This window comes from Rhinolophus hipposideros (assembly GCF_964194185.1).
Source record: "Rhinolophus hipposideros genome assembly, chromosome: 21".
In the NCBI taxonomy this organism is placed as follows: domain Eukaryota; kingdom Metazoa; phylum Chordata; class Mammalia; order Chiroptera; family Rhinolophidae; genus Rhinolophus; species Rhinolophus hipposideros.
The window spans coordinates 9584785-9604486 of NC_138067.1; the positions used below are offsets into that span (position 1 = coordinate 9584785).

The window sequence follows — 19702 nt, forward strand, 5'->3', positions numbered from 1 at the left end:
GAGGAGCAGAAGAAGCCCAGAGAGGGGGTGGGGCACTTGGCACAGCCCCTCCCACCCTAACCAAAAAGAAAAAATGGCACCAGTCCTTGTCAGGCAGTGGTTCTCATCCTCCCATGCCATCCGACCACGTGGCTTGTTTAGATAATTGCTTCTCATAGGAGCGGCCATGAGAAGGTGCAGCAAAGCAGTCTGTGCTTACCCTTTGTTCGGAAACAGCATTCAGTGATCATAGTTCCATAGCTTTGTTTATAAACTGTGACACTACAGCCTTTAGCTGTAACCTTTGAAGACCGCTCAAGAAAGGGAATTCATAACAGAGGTGTGTTGACTTGATGTAATCATTTGCTGTGAAGGGAATAAACAAGGTCCATTAAAATCCTTCCCCACATTTGTTGTCTGGTTCCCCTGTGATGCCCAGAAGCAGGCGTGATGTGGTGGCAAGCTGCCTGTCCCCGTGTACGTGTACACGGAGTTCTAGCTTTATGTGTTCTGGTTCATTGAGGCCATTGCAATGGTAGGGAAGTGACCGAGGCCTCGCCCCATCCCATCCCACACCAGTTATCAATATGGTAGGTATTTGGACACAGTCTTCATGCTGTGTCCTCAGAGCTGCCTGGGAGCTGCCTCAGGGACTGCCCTGGAGGAGCCTATGCGAGAACTGTTTCCTGGGCTGCTGGCCATGGTCCCTGCCCATCCCAGTGCACGCCCAGGTGGGGGTGTGGGACAGTCGTGGGCTAATACAGAGGGGATCTGGGGAATCTAAGGAGATTAGTAATATGTACATTTATACCCCCAGACCTATCCAGCCCCCCCACCTGTTATGTTTAAAGAACCAGCAGCCTCATAGCTGGGACTTTTTGAACAAAATACACCAAAATGTCACAGTTGTTAAAACATATTAAGTGATCACAAATTAATTACTTAACCATAACACCAAGTTTTCAAGAAAACTGTCAAATATTATTTTTATCATGTCATTTTGAAAGTTTCCGCTTAATTTGACTTTGTATCATATTCCCTTGGGGAAAAAAGAGTAAAAACACAATTCTGGAAAAACAGGTCATTTTGGACATGTACAAAGTGTGATCAAAAAAGATGGTGAATGTTTAAATTTAAAAAATTTATTATAGTAAAAGACACATTGCCATTAATCCTCCTCAAAATACTCCCCCTCACTTCAAACACACTTATCCCATCGTTCTTGCCCCTTTCTGAAGCAGTTCTGGAAGTCCTCTTTCGTGAGTGTCTTTACTTCATCCTCCATCATGACAACGCTCCGTGTCACACATCGCTTCTGGTATGGCAATTTCTGTCAAATAAAAACATGAGAGCGTGTCCTTGTCCACCGTATTCACTGTATCTGGCATCGTGTGACTTCTGGCTCTTCCCCAAAGTCAAAATGATTCAGGACATCGAGGCAGCCACGAAAGAGGACTTTCAGAATTGCTTCGGAAAGTGGCGTGAACAATGGGATGGGTGTGTTCGAAGCAAGGGGGAGTGTTTTGAGGGGGATTAATGGCGATATGTCTTTTACTGTAATAAATTTTTTAAAATGTAAACATTCACCGTATTTTATCATCACACCTCCTACAAAGCCAACAGTAATAGTGTGCTTGACATGCAGGCACCTTGCAGACAGAGTGTAGGGGGGTCCATGTGCAGGCTGACTTGAATCCTTTCCTATTACGAGGACTTTGATCTCTGCCTAGTTGGTGGATCATCTTCCTTGCCCGCCCCCCAATTGGGAAGGGCAAGGTGTCAGCATGGAGGCAGGCATGGAAGCCCACGCTGTCTGTCTGCAGCTGTGGCTATCTGTCAGGACTGCAGGACAGGGCCCTCTCCCTCCCGAAGACCTCAGCTTGAGCAGTGAGGACAATAATAGAAACAAGGAGGTCACCCTGGGCATCTTTTAATGTCACCAACGGATCTAAATCTAATTGATTCTAATAGTGGAGCTACGCGTACTGAACCTTGGGCCAAGCATTTGATTAGATTATCTCATTTACTAGTCACTTTACATATGAGTAAACTAAGGTTTAGAGTTTGGGTGTCTTGGCTGAAATCATGCTATTAGTAAATGGGGCCCACGATTTGAAAACTAGGTCTCTCATTGTGCTGTTATGTAGTTGCATTTTACAGGTATTTATTTAACCCTGTGTCTATTAAACCAGACCATTGTCTCCTCTTCACCCTACCTCTATTAGAAAAGTAGCAGATGTCATCGGGTCTGAAATAGGAAGTGCACATGGCAAAAGCCCAGCAGAAATGTGTAAATAAATGATTTTTCGGGTATTTCAGCCATTGACAAGTGAAAAACACCCAGACAAGTGGATGGCGATGGCTTCCTCAAGGTTAGGAAGAAATTGAAGAATTCATTAAAAACAACAGAGAAATACCAAGTAAGGAACAATTAGTCTGGCTGATGGTCAAAACTGTATCTGTAAGATGGGCCATTTAGGAATTTGAAGGGCAGTCCTGACTGTTCACATTTTATACATTTACAGGACGTGAGACTTTACACTACTGTTCCATGCACATTTTACCTTCTGTCGGTCATCATGTGTTCCCAAAATGAAAGAAACTAGGAAACATGTGTAAAAGCCATCTGTTTTGATATTTTCTAGTTGAGAGTTTTGTGAGGGTCAGTTTTGTGAGGTGGGCAGGTTAGCAGATATCCTTGCAGTTAGTTTTATCTTACAGTGTACTTGTGATGATTTGAAGGTTCATTTGAACCTCAGTTGTGTCATTTCTCCCCCCTTTCTTAGGGTTTCCTGAAGAATGAGAAGGACAATGCCTTGCTGTCTGCCATTGAAGAGTCCCGGAAGAGGGTAAGAAACGAGCCTAAATATAGACGTACAACCGTTGTGAGGGTGGCATTGTATACAGAGAGTGCAGGTTCTGGAAGCTAGAGCCTATCCAAGGCCCAACTCTCCTCCTTAGACAGTGAGTTCACCTGAGGGAATTCTACCTCCCTCAAGAAACCGTTTTGGAGGAAAATGCATGCTTATAACTCCACATGTGTTTAGTGACTGAAATGCATCTGAAACACTGGGCTGGTCAATTAATTATTCAATTAATCTTAAGATGGAAGGGCCAGACAATTCTTTAGTTTTGTTGTTGTAGCAAAAAGTAGTATTTTGGTTTCTACTGAATCAGCAATTCAGAAAAACAATTATCATGATTGATAATTTTCCTCAATTTTTTTCCTTTTATCATCTAATTTGACTTTCTACGCCACCTTTTATTTTTACTATTTTTTTTTTAAATTAAAGTGTAGTTGACATATTGGTTTCAGGTGTGCAACATAGTGATTCAACATTTATATTCCTTATAATATGATCACCACAATAAATCTGGTAACCATCTGTCATCATACAAAGTTATTGTGATAATAATTGACAGTTTCCCTATGCTGTACATTACATCCCTGTGACTTTTTTTTTAAATAACTGGAGATTTGTACTTTGTTCTCTGTATCTATGAGTCTCTTTCTGTTTTGTCTTTATTTGTTCATTTGTTTTCTTAGATTCCACATATAAGTGAGATCATACGGTATTTGTCTTTCTCTGACTTATTTCTAGATCCATCCATGTTGTTGCAAATGGCAAGATTTCATTTTTTGTGCTGACTTTTATATTACTAATTTCTTCAAACTCTTGAAACAACAAAACAAACTAGCTTGGCCCTTGGAAGGACGATAAGTCAGCCAGAGCAGCCATTATATGTGCAGCAAAGTTTTACACCAAGTAGTCCCCCAAGATACTCAAAGGTCACTTACTAACACGTGAGTTACCTCTATGTGTGTCTGACAAGGATTAAAAGATCAAAACCTTTCCAGAACATCCCATTATGGAGTAAAAGATTTTCAGGCCACGGGGTCTTTCGGGGGAGAAAGGAAGAAGGTTAGTGATCATGTGGAGTTGGTTCTAAAAATGCAGCTTTTCCCAGGAAGGAAGCTGGAGGGTTCACGCTAATCTGCCAGCAGCAGCTGCCTCTGCAAAGGCCAGTAGGGGTGAAGAGAGACCTTTGTTCCTCTGTTTATTTGTATAATCTATATAGCAAGTGAAATACATTTCTGTATTTATTAAAAATAATGTAAAAAAAATGCTTCTCAGTGTGCTTTATTAACATATTCTGTGCAGGTAGAAATGTCTCAGTAGGGCTGATGTGAGTGAGGTAGGACAGCATGGGGGCTTTCCAGCTCTCATTTATAAGAAAATGTTCCAAAGGCATTATTGAAATGACTGATAGGTTTAATTATCAGAGTGAAAATCCCTGAAATTGCATTAATTGTATTTTTGGCAATACTGTGTTTCCCCGAAAATAAGACCTTGCCCGACAATCAGCTCTAATGTGTCTTTTGGAGCAAAGATTAATATAAGACCCGGTCTTATATTCTGTTATATAAGATAAGATTCTGTTAAAATAAGGCCGAGATATTATATGTTATATTATATTATACCCGGTCTTATATTATAGTAAAATAAGACCAGGTCTTATATTAATTTTTGCTCCAAAAGACGCATTAGAGCTGATGGCCCGGCTAGGTCTAATTTTCGGGGAAATATGGTAGTATGTATTTCTGGAAATAGAGAAATTCACTTGATTCCGATTTGAAAATATATATTTTTTAAAGAGTTTTGTTTTTTGGTTCATGCTTTGAGTGAGCTCCCAACTTTGATTCTCATGCTGTAAGGGACCGGTGAAATTAAATTAGGACTGTCGAATGCATTGAGCCTTCTTAATCCATTTACCCTGCAGAATGTGTTTCTGGAATTGGCAGTCTCTGAACATTGTGCCATACTGAGACTAAATGTGCAGCCAGCCAAAACATTTAAGTGACATACCACAGTGCAAAATGTGTGCCTATGTGTTTGAGGGAGATGTTCCGATGTGGGGAGCCCGTCGGGGGATGGGGAGACCCTTCACCTGATGGGACACTGGGAGACTGCCGCTGAGCAAGAGCCATTTTCAAACAAAAGGTGAGCAGCTTCCTGGCATTTCGGTGGTAATTTCATGTTTGAAGAACTTGCCAGTGTCCTGCTGAAATGCCAAGAAAACAAGCTACAAAACCACAAATGTGTCCTATCTTTTCCCATGTGGTGCATCCTCGCAAAAACAGAACAACATTATCAGAACATATGTGGAGCTTCTAAAAGCCAGCAACAGCTCAGTAATAAGCCGGCGTGAAGTCAAAGCATATTGCCCTCTTCCCTTTGTGAAAAAGGAGTTTGAGTGCCCCCCACCTGTTCTCAAGTCAGTTTCCCATTTCTCTCCCTCCCTTCCTTTCTTAACTCTGTTCAAAGAGATATATATCCACACATAGTTTGAAAGATTCCAATTTAATTTATAATCGTTTCTCCACTGCTTTGTCATTTTCTGTGGTTTGTCTTGTCCTTTTAACTTAGACCTCTACACTCCATTCTAGGTTACCCCTATCCTCTTCCCGTGGGTTTCTTTCCTGAAGGTTCCTTCTATTCCCTGTCTCCCACCTTTCCTCAGACCCTTACTGTCCTCTTCTCTTAGTGTTTAGTTTAGTAGCTCTGTTGATTCTCTCATTAGCTCCTCTAGTTGACATTCTTCTTTGCACCTAATCCATCTGGTCGTTCAGATGTGGGTCTAAATGAAATAGCCTGGAATAGGGCAGATGGGTGGCTGATGATTCTGATTAGCCCACAGATTGCGTGTTCCATTATCTAATGTAATTAAGATAAGGTGGGGGTGGCATGGTCATGGGAAGAGAATTTTAATATTGGGCCATTTATTTTCCTTTGAAGCTCCTTATCGCACTAATGACGAATGGAACCACAATGCCATTCATTCAGGTTGTGGGGCTGTTTCTAAAGGAGTAGCTGGCATACTTCTCAGATATGTCTGAGGATTTGAGCCCAGAAAGCTGCCAGTTTTTAGAGCACTTCCTGTGTTTGCGAAGCAGGAGTCCTTGGCACACAGGTGGGCAGCGTGATTAACAGGGCATGGTTAATTCCCACTATTGTCGCTCTGACCCTTACGTGATGCTGGAGATCTGCCCCACTATCCTCAACAGTATCTTTGCGTGGCAGGTTATCTGTTTTCTTCAGTTGTATTTACTACTCTGCCATTCATTATCAGCCAGAGGACTTGTCCTTAAGAAAAACTCTTGTGATACTGGTGTCCTTGGTCAGGGCCACAGCTTAGTGCCTCGTTTCCTCTTGCAAGCCTGGAAAGCTGTATGGTATGCCAGCCTTCTCGCACCTCCTTATTTCTACCCACCCTGGTGCTTGTGCCATGTGGTCCTCCATTTTCCTTTGCTGGGAGAATCTCAGTGCTGCGGAGGTGGTTGATTTGAGCATTAAATAGGAAGAGTTTTAGAAGAAGTTGCGGTTCGTAGTGCACTATTTCTGGATACCTTCCAGGAAAACTACCCATCCCCCCACCACCCTTTCTGTTCTAACATACTTCTCTCTATTCAAAATGCATAGCTTTCCTGTTAAAAGTCACTAATGTAACAAGAGAAAATTATTTTTCTCTGAGTACTTTTTCAATACGGCCCAGCTGACTGGAATGGTCCATTCTGCCTGACTCTCAGTAAGAAGAAAACTAGGTGGAATACTAGTTTTTAAAGTTTGTGATTGTCATTTTTCTGTGTGTCTTCAGAATACATATTAGAAAAGGGATCCATTGATAGATAGACCAAAATCAAACTTGTAAGATGTGCCAACCTTCTTCCTAATCATTTGTGTGTGTGTCTGGTGTCTGCCTTTTTCACATATGGACAAATATTGGTCCATAGTCAAACATCTCATTTGTAAGATGAGTATATGTGATTTCTCAAAGCTTTCCCAAAGCTCATGTATGTGGTTATTATCAGTATAAATTATCTGCATTGCCAAAAATAAAGCAGGAATTACTAATATTCATTCTTTTGGTACTGCCTAATTAGATGCCAATCTGATTTTAATCAGATTGTAAATGAAATGGCTTTCTGAAAAGTGAGCTTAAGCTGACGGGAACGTGTGCCAATTAAAAAATAATAGACCAAGAATGGTCATGTTTCAGTATATCTCTTTAAATTGGGAATTGCTTTAAATTGGGAATTCCCAACTTTAATTCCCTCCTCAGAGGTTTTGTCCTTTCTCCTTCCCCTCCCCTCCCTTTTTCTTAGTCTTTTTTTCGTTTCCTTCTGAGTGCCTTTGTTTTGGTAACAACTGCAGTGTCACAGCAGACAGGAGTGAGGTTTGCCAGACATTTCAGTAATGACTGAGTAGATGGGTAGGAAACCTAAGCACAGAAGCCTCCATTTTTCTTTTACTAGTTTGCTTCCTCCTATGAAAATATTACTGTTTCTTAAAAAAATAAAGATACTGGGAGAATCTTTTGTTTTTCCTTATCTTAGATGCTTATTAAATCTTAAGATAGCATTGATTTTATAATCCATTATTTTATGTACTAAGTACTATGTAATGTGTACTAAGTACAGTTGTAATATGTTGCCTAATTTCAGAGGTTTAGAAATTTGATTTGGCTTAATAAGCATGTGAAAAGATGTTCAACATTGCTAATCATTAGGGACATGCAATTCAAAACTATGAGATACCACCTTACACTAAAAAACCAGAAGATAGTGTTGGCAAGGATGTAGAGAAATTGGAACCTTCGTGAGCTATTGATGGGATTGTAAAATGGTGCAGCCTCGACGGAAACCAATCCTCACAAAAGTAAGCAGAATTGCCATGTGATCCAGGAGTTCCATTTCTGGGTATATACACCGAAGAATTGAAACTGGAAGAGATATTTATTTGCACATGCATGTTCATAGCAGCATTATTCATAATAACCAAAAGGTAGAAGCAACTCAAGAGTCCATGAATAGATACATGTATATATTAAATATGGTGTATACATACAATGGAATATTATTATTCAGACTGAAAAGGGGAAGGAAATTCTGACACCTGCTACAACATGGATGAACCTTGAAGACATTATGCCAAATGAAATAAGCCAGACACAAAAAGACAAACATTGTATGGTTCCACTTACATAAGGTAGCTAGAAGTAGTTAAAGGTACAGAGACAGAAAGTAGAATGGTGGTTGTCAGGGGCTCGGAGGGAGGAGGAAATGGAGAGTTACGGTTTAAAGGGGACAGAATTTCCGTTTTGCAAGATGAAGAGTTCTGGAGAGAGATGGTGGTGATGGTTGCACAGTACTGTGAATGTACTTCATGCCACTGAGCTGTACACTTGAAAATGATTAAGATGGTAAATATTATGTGTATTTTACCACAAAAAAATTTTTTTTAATGTGTTAAACTTGATGATAGATATGATATGTTGCAAACAGTTATCAGTAAACGTTTTAAGGATACTTTTTAAAGTAGATTGCTTTTGCTCTACTTATGGAAAGATGGTAGATATGGGGGGCTTTGCATTTCTGTTGCACTTTAAAGGAAATGTGTTCTTTGTGTTTTCGTCTGCGTTGTCTCTCTCTGCTCGTCTCCGACAGACCTTTGGCATGGCTGAAGAGTACCATCGAGAGTCAATGCTGGTCGAGTGGGAGCAAGTGAAACAGCGAATTCTCCACACACTGCTGGCCTCAGGAGAGGATGCCCTTGACTTTACTCAAGAAAGTGAGGTCGGTTGAGTTCCGAAGATAAACCCCTGTTAATAAAATCTGAGGTCAAAGAACACCTGTCTGCTTGACCCCTGGCAGTCCTGGCACAGATGACCACTATCTCCCCCCCGAAACTCTTTCTTCACTTGGCTTCTAGGACGCCAACATTTGCCTGGATTTCCTCTAACATGGCTGGCTGCTTCCGCTCAGCCTTCTTTGCTGAATTTTCCTCAGACTGCTTCACCTCTAGGTGTGTGAGTGTCCCAGGGCTCAATCTTTGGCGTGTTCTTGTTCCTCCCTCAGTCTCCTCCGGTGATCGTGTCTGGGCTGGTGGCTTTCAATACCGTTTACATGCTAAAGACTCACACTTACGTCGCAGCCCCAAACCCCAGACTCATTTGTCTGGTGGCCTTGGCTGTACTTACTTACATGTGTCACAGCCACCTCGAGCTAAACATGTCCAGCATTGAGTCATGATAGCAACTGCCCCCCATCTCCCTTTTGGCGCCAGCTTCTCTTATCACAGAGTTTATCAGCTTTATAAATGGCAACTCCAGTTTTTCACTTGCTCAGATCAAAACCCTCAGATTCATTTTTGTCCCCTCCTTCCCCCACCTAGTCTCTCGCACATGTTGGTAAGTGCAGTTAACGCTGCTCTCAAAATATACCCAGAATCCAACCACTTCTGACCACCTCCACTGTTAGCACTCGGTCCAAACCACCATCGGCTCTTGTTCAGATTACTGAACTAGCCTAACTGGTTGTTTTAGTTATCTATTGCTCTGTAACAAATTATTCCAGACCGTAGTGGCTGAAACGAGTGTTCAGCTTAGCTGGTATTTCTGATTCAGGGTCTCTTGAGGCTGCCCTTCAGGGCTCGACTCAGGACAGACAGAGCCACTCGCAAGCCCACTCATGAGATTCTTGGCTTAGGGACACAGTTCCTTGTCATGTGAGTCTCTTGAGTTGTGCTGCTCACAGTGTAGCTTACTTCCCCTAGAACAAGAGGGAGGGATCTGAGGGATAGCTAAAGCGCCCCCATGATAGAACCCAGTCTTTCTCTAACTTAGTCTTGAAAGTAATACCCTATCCCCTCTGCTCAAAGGAAGTTGCTAAATCAGCCTGTACTCATGGGGAGAAACTTACACAAGGGCTTGACTCCCGGAGGTGGAGATTGCTGGGGGCCATCTTAGAGGTTATCGACCACACTGCTTTTGCCCTTGTACAATCTCTTAACATAGTAGCCAGAGTGATGCTATTAAAACAGGTTGGATCAGGTTGCTCCTCTGCTCAGCACCCTCCAGCGGCCGGTCTTCACCACGACCTGTGAGTCCCTGCCGGGCGTGGTCTTGTTGCCCCTCCAAGCTCATCTTGTACTGCTCTCCTCATTGCTCCTGTTGCTACAGACATGTGAGCTCCTGACAGTTTCCTTGAACAAACCTGGCAGGCTTGCTGCTGCCTCAGGTCCTCTGTGCTTCATGTTGCTTCTGCCTAGAATGTTCTTCCCCTGAATAACTCTGTGGCTGTCTCCCTCATGTCCTTCAAGTGTTTACCCAGTGCCATCTCCGTGAGGCCTTCCGCGGGCTTGATACCTGAAATCCAAACCAACCTCTCCCTTCAGCACTGCCTGTATCCCCTTTTCTAGCTGTATTCTTCTTTTTAGCATTCCCTTCTCCGTACTATTGTATATGTTTTCTGTTTTTGTATTGCTTGTTGTCTGTGTCTCACATTAGAATATATTGATTGGTGGGGTGACCGGTTAGCTCAGTTGGTTAGAGCATGGTGCTAATAACAACACCGAGGTTGCCGGTTCGATCCCCGCATGGGCCACTGAGCTGTGCCCTCCTTTAAAAAAAAGAAAAAGAATATATTGATTGGTAGTAGTGCTAAGTTGAGGGTTTTCTCCTCTTGAAAATTAATTTTTTAAAAAGGCAAGGTATTTATAATTCAATAATTAAAGTACCCAGTCCCCAAAAGCCCATTTATTCCCTTCCCCTTTTGCCTCCCCCAGAAACAATCACTATTTTTACTTTCTTGTGTATATTTCCAGTGTTTCTTTATATGAATACAAGTACATGAGACTATATATTCTTATCCCCCCCCCTCCTGCTTACACAAAAGTGAGCTCACTGTATGCTTTATTCTGTATCTTTCTTTTTCCCTTGACCTATCCTGGAGATCTTTCCTGACAGGGATGTTGAGGCTGCACCTTGGGACCAGCAGAAAAGCGTGTCTTGCCTGATTAGTGATGTCTGTCCCCATGCCAGGGGTGCTGCAGCTTGCCACACATTTACCTGGTGGCAAGGGGAGAGAACAATCTGGGTTTAAATTCTAGCTTCATCACTGACTAGTTCTGAGACCTTGTCCACATTATTATTTAACCCTGTAGGCCTTCAGTGTCCTCACTGTGAAGTGGATTATTGGGAAGATTAGTGATAATGTAAAGCATCTGATCCATAATGGCCATCTCTTACTACCATGTTTCCCTGAAAATAAGACCTACCTGGAATATAACCCCTAGCATGATTTTTTCAGGATGACATCCCCTGAACATAAGCCCTAATGTGTCTTTTGGAGCAAAACTTAATGTAAGACCTGGTCTTATTTTCGGGGAAACATGGTATTGTTAGAAAGCAGTTTCAAATAATTTGGAGGTGCAGATTAAAAAATACAATGTTAGACATTTCAAATACTATTACCAATGCTTCATAATAAGTCTTTTTCCAAGAAGTTGTTTCATGGCTAGCTAGCATTCTTTTCTCAAGAGAGCTAGGACAACTGAGGCTCGGAGAGACGTGTAAAATGCTGTTGAGACCTAGGACTGCTTCTAGACCATTATTCTGTTGGGTCAAGGGTAGGTAGCTTGGCAGTTTGTCACGCCTGCGGGTTGACTTCACACATCCCATATCTACAAATTCACTCCTAATTTAAAAACTGGTTTTTCTATTAAATTAGCCCCCAAATAAGTAGATGCTAAAGTCATTTATCTTAGGGAATTACTCCTTAAGGCCCCTGTTCCACATTTCTTATACTCAAAGACTTCAAAGACTCAGATCAGAGTCTTTGGGAAAGAACTAATGGATAAAACCCTAGGCCAGCCTAATGTTTCTTTCTCAATTTCTTGTGAGTCTGGGCAGATAAATAGAACAGCTCATGATCTTATAAACTTCATTTTTTAAAATGGTGTTAATAGGCTGTGGTCTGTATTGGGATTTAGAAGTAATTATAAGCTGCTAATGAGATGTTCTTTCTTGATTGTTCTTCTCTTAAAAATAGACTAGTCTATTTAGTAGACTCTTCTTCCTTGACCTCGAGTCCCCTTGGAAGGGAGTTACTGACACCTTTGCTGTTCTCTGTTGTGACATCTGGCAGAGTGGGTAGCTTTGCTATTAAAGATGGCAACTGAGGCAGATGGTTCTCCCTTCAGGTTATCCAGGGAGTTACTATTTTCTGGACTCTTTCTTGTAGGTTTTGATGTTTGTTACTATTGTTTTGAACTTTTTCCCTGCAGTGTAACGTGTATACAGAAAAGTGCCCACATCGTAAGTATACAACTCAGTGAATTATCACAAATGCAACACACCCAGAGAGAGAAACAGAACATCAGCAGCGCCCCCTGGTGTGCCTTTCCGGTCACTACCCCCTTCCACCTCCAGCAAGGGAACCCCTGTTGTGACTTCTAACATCGTAGATTAATTTTGCCTGTTTTTGAACTTTGTGTAAATGGAGTCATACAGTATGTACCCTTGTTTCTTCGTCAGTTCTGTAGGTATATCGTTGCATGTAGTTGAGGGCCATTCGTTCTGATGGCTGGACAGCATAACCAAGCTGCTTTTCCATTCTGGTTTTAATGGACATTTGGATAGTTTCCAGTGCTTGGCTTTTATAAATAGTGCTATTGTGAATATTCTTGTACGTGTCTTTTGGTGAACATCTGCTGGGTATACCTGAGAGGGGACTTGCTGGGTCAGAGGGCATGCATGTGTTCAGCTTTAGTAGATTCTGCCAAATCTGTTTCCAAAAAGGTTGTATCGATGTACCCGCCCACTTCCAGGATATGGGAATTCCATTTGTTCCACATCCTTGCCACACTTGGTATTTTTTGTCGTTTTTAATTTAACCATTCTGATGGATGTGTGGAATGATGTGTTTTTACAGGCTTTTCCATAAAATTTTCTTCAAAATGATGGAAAGATCATATTATCTCCACGTGAGCAGACACTTTCTCTACCTTCTTTCCAGGAAACCACATAGTGTGAAGGCCAGAGACAGGCTTTGGAATTCACAGGCCTAGGTCCCCAGGCCTGGGTTTCCTTGCTGTAAAAGGACTCCTAGAAGAACTGTTCTGAGGAATGTAGAACATGTAAAGTGCCCAGCTCCAGGGTGGCACAGAGAGCACATTCAGCACGTCTTAGCAGTGTTTATGGTGAGCTACACACCAAATATTGTCATTTTCTTAAGCATCTGTCTCTTTGTAAGTATTTGTTGTCAGGACTAAGGTTGTTGGAATCAGAGTCATTAGTTAGGGAGGAGGCTTCCAGTCATTTTGAACTGACCTTCCATTTGAAGGAGAATGTCCAAATTCGGATAATTTAATATAGAGACTGGAGCCCTCTTTTTTTGTTGTTTTGTTTTTTTTTTAAAGCAAAAATGAACTAGCTCATGGTGGTTCCTGAAACATTTTTCCCCCAAGCCTACTGATCATAGAAAAGCAGCGACACATTGGTAATATCTGTTCCTGGCAAGTTTTAATAAAGGAAACAATGCTTCAGTAGCGAAAATTCAATTTGGGGAATTAATTTCCTTAGGATATCATTGAAGAACGAGGTATAATTTTTAAAGGAAGAAAGGAATTGAAAGTTTGCTGGTAACTTCTCAAGTTGTGGGCTGAATAAAAATGATGTGCTTTAAAGCAAGAAAGAGACTCTTGGCTAAGAAGCTGTGTGCCTTCATCTCCGCATCTGGTCAGTGTGAGGAAGACCAGTGGCCGTGCTTGCATGATAGCACGTGGGGTTTGAGCAGTGTTGGGAATGGCTGACACATATCTTCATCAGCTTTTAAAATAGCATTTAAAAGTTATCCAACCTCAATGTAGTCTCGTGCCTGTGTTGGTATTAGACATGCAGTGGATGGTCCTTTGATGTATTGTCTGGAAAATCACTTAGCCTCTCTCTTGAGCCTGTAGCTTGCTTGACCACGTTGTAGCTTACTAATTATAGATGATGATGGTAACTGTATTGAACATAGTCTCTGAGTTTGCTGACTTAATACCGTATTTCCTCAATTCCCAGTCACATATCTTTTCTACATTTCAACGTTTCTGAAATCAGGATATGTCTTAAATTCAGTGGTGTGTCATTGTTTAATTGACAGCGTTTTTTTGTTCCTCATAAAAAACAATTTGTCTTGCAATAGGTGGTGTATTACATTCAATGGAAGACACTAAAATATAGACCGACAGTTTGAATTTGAAAACCCCAGACTAGATGATTCCATACCAGATGTATTTATTTCATGGCTCCCTGGTAGTTCCCTAGCGGGTAAATTTGTTTCACTTACTGGAGTTTGAGTTGGATTTCAAGGATAGAAAGTGCTCTGCTGATCTTTCAAAAAAGTTTAAAAACCCCAACTCAGCAGGTCCTTCATTTTAACATCTTGATGTGTCCTCCAGAAACACTTCCTTCTTGCACAGTGTTCTGATGGGAGCGGTGTATGGACCCACTTACGAAAACTGTGTCGCCCTCCTCCATGCCCACCCAAACATAACTAGTGACAGTGGTGCACATACTGTCCTTCCAGCCCCCCCTTAGGTCCTCATGGGCACACTTATACATATATGTCCATCTGACCAGTTCAGTGTAAGTTAGTCCGTTTAGCTGTCTGTCATTCCCCAGGGGCTGTAATAGGTTTCCTTGTATAAGTGGCCCAAGTTTCCTTCTCATTTCATCCTCGTAACAAGCCTCCAGGAAAGTTAGGTGTCATTGCCCGAGGTCACACAGTTGGGTTGCTGGGTCTTCTGGTCCCAACCAACTTGCTGTTTTTTTTCTAGTAGTACTGGGTTTCCGTGCACAGATTTTGTAGCCAACTATTGTAAATTAATTACGTTGGTTCCATCTTTGCTTACATAAAGCCAAAACATTCCACTTGGAAGTGAAAAAACTCCCTTTCTTCTATAGTCTCGTCAGGTTTTCTTTTCACTCTGTGCTTATCTTGCTAGGCATGCTAGTTCCCCTCTTTTCTCCCTGACTAGAATGTGTCCTCCCTGGGGAACGAGTTTTATTCATCCATGGATATGCCTTGTACAAAAGTTAGTTTGCGATTCCCTCCTGCCAGTCTCCAACCACATCCTGCCTGTGGTGAAATGCTTTCTTGGAATGACTGTTTGGGGAACACAGTGTACTCTGAGAAAACCCTTCTCATGGCTGTGCTCCCAGAGGTGGCTGTCTCTCCACCTATCGCCAGCCTCCTGCGTGAGTCCCTTGTTATATTCTATGGCCAGGCCTCTCACCTCCCCTGCCTTTCTGATCTCCCCACTAGGGTTCAGTCTGGCCCCAGTGCAGAGAAACCCCGAGGTTTGAGGAATTTGAAATGTTATTCCCACACAGCATACTGGTGTCTACTTTCCCAGCCCTCAAGCAGCGCCTGGCTTTGAAATTGTGATGAACATTTGCTGGTTCCTGTGCTCTGGAATGTGCACGTACACATCCTGTTGATGGATAATTGACTTTATGTGTGGTGAAGTAGAGGCTTGGCCAAGGGCAAATGAAGGAAAGGTACTTTTGAAAACAAAAGCATTAAGCAAAATTAATTTAAATGGAAATTTGAAACCTGAAAACCAACTACTTTTAAATGGATAGTTTTAAAAATTAGGGTTTTAGTACTGGAAAATATTTCTCAAGGCTGTTTGTGTGTATTTAGCTGAAACAACTGTGTCCTTGCAGAAATGTTTTAGTGCTCTTGCCCTTTTCATCCCCCTTTTATTGTCCCTAGTTACATTACTGGAATTAACAAGCTTAGTGCTCTGTTCTTTGGAAAGACTTTGGGACGTCAGCTTTCAGATGGTTGGTTCTGTTCCAGAAAGGTGGCTGTCTTATAGAATAGCCATCAACCCAGTTACTGGGAGCTCTCAGAGTCAGTCCAGATGCAGAAAATGAGCCGGAGGGGGTTCTGTTCATACAAGGAGTGCGTGTTCATTGTCAAAAAATGAGAGGAGAATTTCCACCCAGCACCAAGTAAAATATATTAGGTTCTGTTTCTCTCGTGTCCATATCTAGCCATTGACCAATGTTGGATTTATTCCTGTCTTCATCGAGGTTGTGTATTTTTTGTTTAGAAAGTGATAACATCTTGTGTTTACCGGCCGGGTGTTGGGCACTGTGCTGAGCACTTTCTACTTACTCCTCCCAACAGTGTTGTGAGATAAGTACCGTTTTTCTCCCCACTTACTTGTCATCACACACCTATGAGATGGACCCCATCACTGCCCCTGTATTACAGCTAGAGAAACGGGCTCAAAAGAAGCAGGAGACGCAATCAAGGTCACGCAGCTAGTGAGTAGTGGAGCCAGGATTCCTACCCACTGCTCTCCCTTGTTCTTGCATGGCTGTCCTTTGAAAGTTGCCCTCGGCTGCCCTGGCAGGCAGGCAGTGTGATTCCGACTTTGGATTAAAACCATGGCTTCACTGCTTCCTATTGGAATGACCTTGGGCAAGTTACTTCCTGTGTGCTTTGCTGTCTTCATCTGTAAAACTGATATAATAGAAGTACGTATCTCAGGGGCCGGCCCGGTGGCTCAGGCGGTTAGAGCTCCGTGCTCCTAACTCCGAAGGCTGTCGGTTCTATTCCCACGTGGGCCAGTGGGCTCTCAACCACAAGGTTGCCGGTTCAATTCCTCGAGTCCCGCAAGGGATGGTGGTCTCTGCCCCCTGCAACTAGAAAAAATGGAAACTGGACCTGGAGCTGAGCTGCGCCCTCCACAACTAAGACTGAAAGGACAACAACTTGAAGCTGAACGGCACCCTCCACAACTAGGATTGAAAGGACAACAACTTGACTTGGAAAAAAGTCCTGGAAATACACACCGTTGCCCAATAAAGTCCTGTTCCCCTTCCCCAATAAAATCTTTAAAAAAAAAAGTACGTAGCTCAGAGGGTTGCGGAGCTAATACACGGACATCAAGACAGTGCTTAGCGTAGAGTAGGTGCTCGGTAAGTGCAGCTATTGTTATTGTAACCCGTCGGTTTACAGGAAGTCAGTGTTTCCGAGAGAAATGACCATTGGGTACATATTTAGCACCATATTCCAGACTGAAAGGTAGCAGAGGGTAGAGGTGGGAAGTAGGGGTTTAAAATGGTCATTGGTCAGCCAGCCAGCAGCATCTACCATGGTCAGTAAAATGTTTAAAGTTTTTTATACCAGTGATTGCAGACAGAGCTGAGGAGGACCACTCGAAATTGTGTGAGACAGTTCCCTTCATTCAAGTGATGGGAACCCGGAGTCTCTAAGAGACTATGCCAGACCCCAAAGCCAGGGAGGAAATGGCCCTCCTGGAACCCAGGTGTCCTGACAGTCCGGTTCATTCTCCAGAACCTGAAGGTTTATAACCCCCCTTTTTGCCTCCTGCCGTTCCCCCGTCTCTTGCCTACCCCCAGGGCTTCCTCACACTGGTATTTCTTTACAAGCTGTGGTAGAGCTAGGAAGTTTTGCTGCTGTCTCCCATTGGTTTCCAGGAATCCTATTTTACACTGCTTTGTTTGGGATTCTAAAGAATAGAGCATTGTTTTTTTGTTTTTTATTTTTATGAGAGAAGCTTAAAGAATTTGATCTCTGCTACATCACAGTACAAACTAATGTATTGGAAATTTAAGAATATACCTAATTTGGTTCCATATTTGTTTACAGTAAGAAATAAGCTTAGCTAAAGATTAACTCTAGTCTTTCTAAAGAGACTAGTAAACTTCTCCATATAGTTGTTCCTAACTCTCCCCATTAGACAGTAAGCTCTTTGGGGACAGGCTTTAAGGGTGACTTACTGTCAGCCCTTTGGGAGTGAATGTGCACACAGCTATGCACATGGCAGGCGGGCACTTAGCAGATGTTTACTGAATGAATGAATGACGACCTAACTTAGACTGGCTTCATATCTTCAGATGCAGAAAATTAATCAGCAGCTGTTGTCTTAGTGTGGACTCCAGACTAGAAATGTCTGAATCCTGGTACTATGACCCTATAAACTCCATCCCTCGGCTGTCTGATATGACTGATGGAAGCAGGAAGCCCACACGTAGAGACCATAGCCTCACTGCTGTGAGGCCATGGAGAGGGATGGTGTGCTGGAGGAGGGCTCGGATTGAAACCGAATGTTAGAAAAATGTGCATGTCTAGAAATGGTCATTGAGATACCCTTACAGCCTATCCAGCCTCTCGTTATTTTTGAGTTAATTGAGTCCCATGCCTGCTCGGTGTCCTGAGTTCATGGTAAGAGAGTTGCTTTCTGTTGAAACTCCTAAAGTCATCATTTTGAAGAAGTCTGGCTAGGAAACAGACTCCTCACAGCTTTTAAAGAGAAACCTATTTTTGTATGATTTTTTTTTTTTCTTTCCATGACAGAATGCTGATCTTAACCAAGTCTCATTGTGTCTTTATATACAGCCAAGTTACATCAGTGATGTGGGACCCCCTGGTCGAAGCTCTCTGGATAGCATCGAGATGGCCTATGCCCGGCAGGTGAGCGTGCTCTGCAGGAAGATGAATCCAGGAAAATCCTGCATGAGCCCTCTGGGGAGTAAAAGAGAACAAAGCCTTCATGTGAAAGGCAAATCCTGAAAGCAAGTTGGGTTTTCATTCAGAGGGCTGGTTAATATTTTACCATCTAGGTCACTGAAGAATTCCATCAAATTGGCTAATAGAATGACTCAGATTTGATTCAGGGAAATTGAAATCTGCCCTCTGCACTGACCAAGGCATCTCATTTTGCATCTGGCAGTAATAGCCCAGGTCCAGCAAAGCCTTGAGTAACTGCCCTGTTTAGCAAATGGAGTTCTGTATTAACTGAATTACCTGGTAGGCTGATGTTATTATCAGGAATCCTTCTTTACCCCTTGTTGTTGAGAGAATTTTCTAAATGCTTTTCTGCCTTGGTAAGTATGGTGCGCTTACCGCTACCGAATGTTGTTGTCCTGGAGAAGCGCCTGAGATGTGGGGGAATGTGGTCCCAGTTGTGTATCATGACGATGCAGTCGTATGGGAATGGATTGAGGAGCTTCGTGGTAAACACAGGGCCACACTGGACTGAAACTGCCCTGAGGACAGTACATACCTGGCATTGCCTTAGAATAAAGCAGTGTTGGCCACCTGTGTGCTTATTCTAATTTGCCCTTTCCCCGCACAAAGTATCAAAAAGGGAAAACGATCTTGTTTTTGAATTGAAGGTGGCGTGCTTCCATCCTTCTTGCACCCCTTGTTGAGAAGAATTTTCTGAATCCTTTTTATTTTTTAAGTTTCTCTCCGTCAGTGTGCCATCGCCACTGCTAACTAGGCAGCCGAAGCCAGCCGCATCAGCTTCTCGCACATGAGTCCCCTTCCTTCCAAAGCCCTCGTTTTGCCACTGGGCCCTCTTTTATTTTCTGCTCCAATTTTTAGATCTCTCCCCCATTACATCTCCATCTTCTAAATTTTACCTTCATTGTATGGCTGACTTCTTCCATTGCTGCAGCCACCACCAGAGTTTAGGCCTAATGAAATTATAAGCTTCTGAGGAGGAAAACTGTGTATCTTCTGTATCTGTGAAGACTAAAGCTTCATAAAACTAACATTTTCAACTTAGCACTTGGATCGCATCACGTCCCGTCGCTGTTACATGGTCCCTCCAGGGTAGAGGGAATCTTACTATCCCAGGTTGAGCACAGTACCTTGAAAAGGGAAAGCCCCCTGTGAATGCTTGCTAAGTGAGTAAACTCCACCGTGTAGTTTAAAAAGCATTTGATTTCATCTTGGTAACGCCCCGGAGCTTACAGGATAGCACCTCACATTGGAAATAGAGGGAAGTGAGGTCCGGCGGGGGCCTGGCTTGTCTGACGTCACCACCTTGTTCGGTCCCTGGTAGAGCAT

The 19702-nt window shown here is 42.6% G+C and overlaps 1 protein-coding gene across 4 annotated transcripts in view; it reads left to right on the top strand.

Moving 5' to 3' along the window:
- The window catches only part of NUP93 (nucleoporin 93), a 92472-nt gene that overhangs the window by 53453 nt on the left and 19317 nt on the right, over positions 1 to 19702 (top strand). For all 4 annotated transcript variants that reach the window (XM_081030496.1, XM_081030494.1, XM_081030495.1 and 1 more), the window contains 3 exons: positions 2766 to 2828; positions 8486 to 8614; positions 18245 to 18319. In XM_081030496.1, the coding sequence (XP_080886622.1) occupies positions 2766 to 2828; positions 8486 to 8614; positions 18245 to 18319 (267 nt within the window). The remainder of the gene's footprint in view (positions 1 to 2765; positions 2829 to 8485; positions 8615 to 18244; positions 18320 to 19702) is intronic.